At 35.3% G+C, this 9,890-nt stretch overlaps 1 protein-coding gene across 1 annotated transcript in view; it reads left to right on the plus strand.

Annotated features, from left to right (window-relative positions):
* Window positions 1–9,014, plus strand: part of acbd6 (acyl-CoA binding domain containing 6) — a 28,650-nt gene extending 19,636 nt beyond the window's left edge. The window contains exons 7-8 of the mRNA XM_043247954.1: window positions 5,508–5,538; window positions 8,558–9,014. Of these exons, the coding sequence (XP_043103889.1) occupies window positions 5,508–5,538; window positions 8,558–8,712 (186 nt within the window). The 3' untranslated portion in view covers window positions 8,713–9,014. The remainder of the gene's footprint in view (window positions 1–5,507; window positions 5,539–8,557) is intronic.
* The last annotated feature ends 876 nt before the right edge of the window (window positions 9,015–9,890 follow it).

The raw sequence follows: 9,890 nt of genomic DNA on the forward strand, positions 1-9,890 counted from the left end.
TTTTTACATTTTTACCCTGGTGTTATACACTTATACCAGCAATTTATTAAAACATATTCCATTTGTAATAAAGCTTTTTCCTTTCTCTCAGTAAACATTTCCAAACAAAGTCATGTTTATTTGAGAATGTGTGACCTTGGACCACAGAACCAGTCATAAGGGTCAAATTTACGGCAACAATTACGGGACAATAGGGCAATATTTGGCCGAGATACAATTATTTTAATAACTGGAATCTGAGAGTGATAAAAAATTTAAACATTAAGAAAATTGCCAATTGAAGTCCTTAGAAATTAAGTTTTAATATACCTACAGTAGGAAATGTACAAATCTTCATGGAACATGATCTTTACTTAAAGGTGTTTTATGTAGGATTGACATAGTGTGGTTGAACTAGGTATTGCAGGTCAAATCTATAATTATTGACCCATACATTGTATTTTAGCCTATTGCTACAAATATATCTTTGCTACGTATAACTGCTTTTGTGGTCCAGGGTCACATATTGTTTAAATTGCTAATGTATTAAAGTTCATAATTATATCATCAGGATTATCAACAGAATTTTGGGGAAGAAAACATCACAAGCATATTAAAAATATTAAGGTTACAAATTCTTGAATGTTTGTGGTATTAATTAGTGTTTCTCACATTCTGTAACATTTTGAAGTCTTTCATGCTCACCAAGGCTGCAATTATTTGATCAAAAATACAGTTAAAAAACACTGAAATAATATTACAGTTGAACTTTTGTAAATGCAATTAGTGTATTTATTAGTGCAATTTATTTATGTGTGTGACGAATTTTCCACAACCATTACTAGCCATGAACCTTTAGAAATCATTCTAATATACTGATTTGTTAAGAAACAGTATTGTCAATGTTTAAAATGTAAAAAAAATTAAGTACCTAGAAAAAAATCAGTTTATTATACTGTAAATACCTATTATAAAAATACCACCTTTTAATCATTTTTAAAATTTACTGATAACAATAACAAATTTCTTTTTTTATGCAACCGTTTCCTCTTTACAGCTTGAATATCTTCAGTTTAATATATGCAAAAGAACAAGAACTTCCTTGTTGTAAAGTAGAAGGAACCCAGATATTCATAAATCTTGTATTATATCTGTGTAAAACTATAGGTGTTATGATCATGCATACGGCTGCATTTTCTGCATGTTCTGATTAATGGCACCTGCTCATCATAAGCGTATCTGCATATGAATGCCGTGTGGTTATATCGATTCACTCCTCTGTCTATCCCTGTCTCCTCCTCCTGTCTACCGCCAGGGTCATTAAAAAACCCTGCGCTCCCTGCATACAGTCATCATAAATCATAATTGCATGTGCATTTTTCCCCATTTGTTTAATGTTTCTGTCCGGGACAGCAGAGAGAGAGAGAGGGAGATAAAGAGAGAAAGGGTGTTCCTGCGAGAGATTTAGTCGTGCTAGATAAAGCTGTGACGGTGGCTCTCAGCACACCTACCATATGCCACAGGGAACTGCCGGGTTGTGCTGGTATGAAAACATGAAAGCTTTTAGTGACCTGGTGGGCAGCGTATGTATGCCAGCTCCCGTTGAATCATACACAGATGGTACGACTGCACAGTCTCTACCACAGACTGCGCAGAAACAAAGTCTAATCCGTTTTACTATTACATTTCACCTCGTCTTTGCTATTTCTACTTCTTTTTTCACACTTTACCCTGATGCACCGTCCTTATAATCGCTTTTATATTGTTGTTTTCGCTTTCTTCCTGTGTCTTTTCCCTCTGTGTTGTCATCAAAAGGCACTTTTGAGGTATTCCTCTTTGGGCTAATCTCATTAGATGATGCTCCTTGAATGGATTGAAATACCTTGACAGTAATGGGAAAGAGAAATGTTCTAGTGCACTATATTGACGGCAATCTGTGATGGCTTGTTGGTGTGAAAAGAACAGTTTAGATTTTAGAAACATGGTATACTGGTCAAAAGCTTGGGGTTGGTAAGAATGTTTCAAAAAAATTTTAAAGCCTTTCAGCTCAGCAAGTTGACAAAAAATCCAGTAAATCAGTAGTATGGTGAAATATTATTACTATTAATGTTTTCCATTTATATTTAAAAAAAAATAATTATTCCTGTAATGGTATGGCTGAATATTTAGGATCATGTCACATGATCCTTCAGAAATTATTATTATTATTATTATTATTATTATTATTATTATTATTATTATTATTATGCTGATTTGGTGCTTTCTCTTGTTATTATCAATATTAAAAACTGTTTTGCTGCTTAATATATTTTAGGGAAAAATGTATATTGTCAAGATTATTTGATGAATAGAAAGTTCAAAACATAATGGTTAAAATCATACATTTCTTTAATGTCCCTTTTGATCATTTTAATTCATCCTTGCTGAATAAAATTACTAATTACTTTTAAAAGAAAAAAAAATTCATTTGTAGTTTGTTTTGTTCCAAAGTGCATTGTAAAAAAGTGCGAAAAAGTGAGATGTAAATAATTTTTTTGTATACACACACACACTTATATTTATATTATATGCGCGTGTGTGTGCATGTGTTTTCTCTCAAATGTGGCACAGTTTCCTTGCGTTTCTGCAACGCAAGGAAACCTAGAGGTCTATCAGTTTGGAGTTTGCTTGGGAAAAATGCTACGCTGGCTTCTTACTTGACTTTTCCGCTTCTCCCTTGAAAACCAAATGGAGGACAATCCAATTTATGCCTGATTCCATCAGACTGCTCTAGAGACATTAGTCTCTGACCCCCCCTCACTCACACACACACACACAAATACATATAAGCATGCGCTCACACATACATGAACACATGCACTCGCAGAGATGCATGTTTTAGAAAATCACCCTTTTTTTTTTTTGAGTTAGTTAAGTAACAGTAAGGGGATGGAGAAGGAGAGGTATCCAACAAGTGTTCAGCATACTTATGAAATGTAGCTTATTCTGCTTCTTGTAAAAAAGAGAAAAAAGTTGTATAGACTAGGTGCGGATAACCTAGCTTTAACAGGTGTGTGTCTGTATCCATTTCCCATGAAGTGTGGCAGTTTATGTTCTAGCCAACCTGTTTGTCTGCTGTCTCTGTCCACACACCGCCTCTTGTGTCCATGTTCTGGAGCTCTGGGGCCAATGCGGATGTTGCCTGCGCACAAGATTAGTGAAAGAAGATTATGTTTCGTAAAGCCCTCACTGTTTAATTATGGCTATATGTATTTATGTGCATCTCCATATCCTGTATCGACCATTTCCATAAACATCTGCCACCGTTTATTGTATCGAGAAACAAAAATAATTTAGCAACTAAATGAATAATTTCTCAGTTTAAAAATGTATTTATAATATGATTTTAATTGGCAATGTTTTCTTTACCATTGTGCATTACAACATGGTTAATAATTATTGTAGCAATGTTAAAATCCAGCCGTTTTATCACAGTTGCAGAAATTTTTAAGTATATCTATAAACAAAAAATTAAATAGGTACTATGGTCATCATGGTGAATATAAGAAAGTATTTTTTAATATATCATCAAATTTATGACAGTTATTTTTTTAAGAAAATGTGAAAATAAAAAAGAAAATATTTATTATTAATTAAAAAACAAAACCAAACCAGCTAATTCTGTTTGTGTTGTCCCATTTTATTATGTAAACCGATATTCAAGTACGTATTCTGTTCAGAGGGAAGTAACTTTATCAGAGAAGGTGAGGAGAGAGACTGCATCAGTATTCTGTTCGTCTAGTGGGATTTTAACCAGCTAATCCAATCAGAGAGCCCCTGAAGTCGCTCTCTCGCCTCTCCATAAACAATAGCATCTGACTCTAGGATCGTTTGAGAGCCTTGGCCCTGGTGCGATGAAGATTTTTGTATTAGGAACAATGGGATCAGACTTTAGAAGAATCTGACTGACAGGGCCATCCACCTTGGCTCACTACTTTGCAGAAGAAATTTCACTTACAGCTTAAAAGAACAAAGTTCTAAATGATTCCATCACTTCTGGATAATTGATAATGGCCGTTTTAAAACCTACTATTTAAGGTATTTGTATTCTGCAAAATATCTAGTTTTGCAGTATCGTGTTTCCCAGAATGTACTGCTACAATCTCAAATGGCAGGCAGGGAAACGTTAAAATGCATTTTTATATTCCATACCAGATGGCTTGAATACAGATATACTATATATTGTTATTTTTGTGTTTACTGTATTCATGTTTGATAGGTCTAAGCTATATATAGTAATATAGTACTATATAATATAGTAATTTACACTAATTTTCATGCTGTTAAATTTGTGGAGAAACAAGGACTAACTACAAAGATGTTTGTAGTGTTTATATGGTTTGTTTATAATTCTTATCATTTTGCCCTAATGCGAATTATAGTCAGAAGTGACTTTAAATTTGCTTCTATTAACGCAATACTGAGAAGTAATGTTAAATTCACCATTAAAATGCTCCGTTTCCTTTAATAATTCAGTATTTATTGTACTTGTTAGTGTTGCACTGTAATCTTTTCAACATAATAACAAGCCTACTGTCGAATTTAAACACTATGTATGGCCTGTAGACTCTGTTCAGCGAGCTAATGATATTGTCTACGGAGGATAATGCAGTCTGATGTTGTGTCAGAGGGGCAAACGTGCGACATGCCATAAAAACTCTCTTTGTAGTTCTCATCGGGTTCTGATGATCTCCACCAACCACCCAGCCAAAACAATAATGCCGTTTGTCATCATTATTAGGGTGAGAAGGCACATTGAAGTAGCAATTAAAATATAATTTAGCCCGATGACACGTGTCATCCGCAGAACTTCCCGACCCCTTGAGTGTTGCATTCCACTGGATTTATATCCACACACACACAGGATCCTTAATCCTTGCCCTAAATATGGCTTTCACTGCATCGCACCTCTGATACCACAAGCTGTGGCAATTTGTCACCAGCACACCAGGCAGATTGGGCCTATTGTATAAGCATCTATTGTTGTGTGATGCTCTCGTTCCCCACGGCTAATGCATCGGACACGGTCCCTGCAGGGGACGATGAATAGATCATCCTAGACCTTTATATACATACAGCATGATGCCCGCATAGCCTCGTTGAGCACGCAGGTCAAAGGTCTGTTCATATTAAATTGGTTTATATATATATATCTCTAAACAAAGTCCTCAAGCTCCTCTGATCCTGAGTATTTGTTCAAAAGTCTTTTTTGGAGGTTAAGGGATCTAATTGTTTATCTGACAGGAAATCAATGTTTAATCTGTTCTCTTAATCCTTTCCGAGTCGAAATCACCTGTTTTAGGCTGTAGTAGTTGAACTCAACAGGCAGACCTTACACTTGAACATGTTTGTTTGTTTTATGGTCCTTTTTGGACTCTAAGTCATTATGGAGAAAGATTGGAAAGTGTCTAAAGAGTTTCACAATAGATGAGTAGTTGTAATGGTCGATATCTTTTATAACTCTAAACTTCTGTCTTTTTCTCTCGCAGGATGATGAAGGACAGACAGCACTGCACTATGGTAAGAACAGAACTATGCTGTGGCGATTCTTTTTTTTTTTTTATTCTTTAACTTCAAATGGGAGTCATATATGTTAAAGGAATATTTTAGTTTAATCCAAGTGTCCATGCTGGCAAATGAAAATAAGAGAACAATTTCAGCGCATTTCATTTCAATAGATGTTAAAGAAGAAAAGCACTACATGGGGATACATTTTTAATACACTGTTTAGAAACCGTGGACTATGTGTTTAAAATACTGGGGTCTTAATTGCAACAGGTCGTATTCCATTTTTAATACTGAGACTGCAAAGTGGTAAACAAAGCAATTTTTACATAATATGCAGACATACGAGACATTATTATACACTACCATTTACGAGTTTCAGCTGCGTAATTATTTTTGTGGAAACCATACTTTTTCTTCACGTTTCTTTGATGGCTAGAAAGTTCAAAATCAATGTATTTATTTGAAATAGAAATCTTTTATAACATTAATGTGAATTTCTTTACCATCGGTTTTGATCAATTTTAATGTGCCCTTGCTGAACAAAAGTATTTTTTAAATCTCAGTGAAATGTATATAAAATGGTTTCTAAATGAAGTTCTTATCCACCTCACCTCACCTCACAGGTTACAAAAGGAAGCTGTGTGTGTGTGTGTGTGTGAGAGAGGGTGTGGGTACATTTGTCCACAGCCACACGTGTGGTAAATAGGACCTGTAATAATCACCAGTTGTCCCAGAGGAAATCAACAGTGTTCCTCTGTCATGTGACACTACACATGGGTGGCCTCCAGGCCCTTGTTCTGTGTGAGTGTGTGTGTTTGCCATCTGTCCTCAGGTTGGTCGCGTGGCAGGGTGGACGTCTGAAGACGAGCACCCCTTGGGAGGGGGGAGCAGAAAAATGATGGGGGGGATGGGATATAAAAAAGTGACTAATAAACATAAGCGATGAACTCAGAGAGACGAATAGCACAGAATGAAAATTCATTTCCACCTCTCCCTGTGTGGGGCCATGCGGCTGACACATGATTAATTGAGGGGTTTACTGCACGCTGTAAATTGTTCTTCTTCTCTACGGCTCCCTCGAGGCGCTAGGGGCTTTACTGCCCAAGGACCCGCACACGTGCCGAAAATAAAATACAGTAACAAAAAAAAAATGGACTAGAAGAAAAAAAATCTAAATGATTTCCTTTTCTACTTCCTACTTAAAGTGACAGTTAATCCAAAAAATGAAAAATCTGTCTTCATTTACTCGGTCTCGTGTTGTCTTAGACCTGTATGACTTATTCCATTCACTGAATGTAAAGGACAACCATGATCACCATTCATTTTTAAATGTATAAAAAAAGCAGCTTGGACATTCTACATCTACTTTTATTACACACACAAAGGAAGGTCATACAGGTTTTTCTAAAAACACGAAGGTGAGTAAATGATGACTGATTAAAAAAAGATCTAGTGGAGCTTGATAAGACAGTAATCTCTATTAGCACATTTACATGGAATTATTTAGTACACACTTTTATCCCAAGTTTATTTCTTTTTTTTTTTTTTATTTTAAGATGAATTCATTCACATATAAGTTACAAATTTACTCTTTTTTTACCTGCCAGATGAAACATAAAAAAATAATAGATCTGCCATTAAAAATATTTGGGTTGGGAAGATTTTATTTTTAAAGAAAAGAATATTGCGCAATGATACTTTAAAATGAGTGTCAGTAAATGACTTTCAAATTGTTACCAAAGACCTGTAGTTCAAATCAGTGCCGTTGACTTGAGGAATTCTGGAAAAATATTCAGTTTCCACAAAAATATTAAGCAGCGCGACTGCATTTAACAATAACATGTTTCTTGAGCCTATTAGAATGATTTCTGCAGAATCATGAGACGCCTAATAAATGTATTTAAAATGTATTTAAACAGAACGTTTATTCTAAATCCTTTTTACTTTATTTTTATTAAATAGCATAATATGGTTTAAAATCATACCAACCTCAAACATTCAAACTGTAGTACATACTTAAGTGTGACTTGACCCATGTATTATTATTATTAATCAGATATCAGATATAGAGACCAGGCACTATGACTTTGGCCGGTAAGCATCCACTACAGTATCATCTACGTGGCAACATGCTCAGAACACTCTTCAGTACTTGCCTTCTCTTTCACTTTTATTCTTTCTCATTTCCTCTCCCTTCCCTCATTCTCTTGTGGTCGGGGGTGTCAGGTTAAAAGCCACTCTTGTCACTCAGGGTTTTCTTGCTGACATCAGCCACTCACCTAAAAGAAAGAATAAGGAAAGCGTTTTCCCCTCCGTTTTTAAAAGAAGGTAGTAGTTGACACAGACGTGAAAAAGCACTCAAGCTTAGAGGAATGTCCCTGCATCAGCGTGGCAGGCAACACTAACAGGGTTACAGAAGTGCCGCCCCTCCCGGCCCTGCAGCCTCCTAATGGGGCACAAACTGCCAATGGGGCACAAATGCAAGCGTGCTGCTCAACTACAGGTGCAGCTTGAACATTCAGTCTTCATGCGTACTGTAACAATTACTTTAAGTGTACAGGAGAGAAAACGGGACTGGATTAAGTTCGTTTTAAGGTGGCACGTTACCTAAGAACTGGTAGCAGTTTTATTTAAGTATCAGTGAGGTTTTTTTGTTCTGATTTTAGTAAGTCTAGTAATTTTAGAAATATTTTTTTGTTTTTATTATTTTTACATTTTTAAAATTTATTTTTAAATGCATTTCATTTTAAGTTACTAGGAAATGTTTAACTTAAAATTAATTTTAAATGAAGAAAGCATTTTCTTCATGTTATGATGATAATAAAATACTCTATTATTTATGTACTGTATACATTTGCAGTTATTGTACAATTTTTGTAAAATATTCTTTTATTCAAAAAATTAGTTTTTAGCTGACTTGAGAAAAAAAATTCACATTTCCCTGTGTGACTCAGTGCAAATATACCAAACTGTATTAATATTTTTTTCTTGTGTTCTCTCTCTCTCTCTCTCTCTCTTTCCTTCTCTCTAGCCTCAGCTTGTGAGTTTGCAGAAATAGTCGAGTTACTCCTGAAGGCGGGAGCTGACCCGTCAATCAAAGATCAAGAAGGCTCTCTTCCAGAGGAGGTGACAGAGTCTAGTGCTATCTCCTCTCTCCTGCGCCAGTACACTGCTCCAAAAGGCTAAATCTTAACTCTGTGAAATCTCACTCCACAAAATCAAACCAAACCCACAAAGTAAAAGTTCATACAAACTGTGCTCCTCATCCAAATGGTGCATGCCTGCTGTCAGACAAGACACTAGTTCCAGAACTGAATTCAGTTAGTTTAGCATTCTAGAACTATTATCATTGTATCCATTTGGATCTGAAGCACAGAAGTTATACTTTCAAACAGTTAAGTTCAGACAACCTATCCCCTCTCTTGTTCTAGAATGGTACATTCCAATGAATGTGTTACTGTTGTTATTATTAAAGACATGAAATCTTACAATAGTCTCATTTTTTACTTGTTTTAAATTTACCAAAAATGGTGGATGCAAAGCAGTGTGCTGATTATAATATAAATGATGTATGTGATACCAAAACATTAAGGAATGGAGGTTTAAGCATGCAAATTTTCTTCCTGATTTAATGGATATTAAAACATTTTTTTTTATTGTCTGGTTAGACGTAAATGCAAGAGTTACTTTTTAAATTCGGTACTGCATCACTTGTTCACCAATGGATCCTCTGCGGTGAATGGGTGCCATCAGAATGAGAGACCAAACAGCTGCTAAAAACATCACAATAATCAATAAGGAATCCACATGACTCGCAAGAAGCTACTTTTTTTTTTTTTTTTGAGAAATCCCTCATTACAACAACTAATATTTCTTGCCAAAATTCAAAAAGAAACAGCTGTTTGGACTCTCTTTCTGACGGCGCCCATCCACTGCAGAGAATTCATTGGTAAGTGGTAATTGTTCCAGTGAAGAAATAGACTCATCTACATCTTGGATATTTTCAGTTTTTGGTTTATACCTTTAATAGTAAATGTAACCCAGCTGAAGTACCTCTGATCAGTGTCTTCATGCTCCTATCATTGAGTTTTTGGTTGTTGAATCTTCATTCAAATATTTAGGCTTTAAAACAACGAATGTGTATGTTATGTATGTTTTCTTAACATTTTTCTGTCAACCAAAAATAAGAACCCTCAAACTTAGTTTTACCCAAAGCTCTACAGCTGACACACACGTGTTCAAAAACAAGTCTGGTGTATTGAATAAAAATAAGACTCAAGTGGAGGAATGACTATCTGCGTTTGGGTCTGTGGAGCTGCATCCCTCCCAGAGAGTAAGATCCTCTGTCTGTCACTTTAGATACT

Source organism: Puntigrus tetrazona, chromosome 8, assembly GCF_018831695.1.
Source record: "Puntigrus tetrazona isolate hp1 chromosome 8, ASM1883169v1, whole genome shotgun sequence".
Lineage (NCBI taxonomy): Eukaryota > Metazoa > Chordata > Actinopteri > Cypriniformes > Cyprinidae > Puntigrus > Puntigrus tetrazona.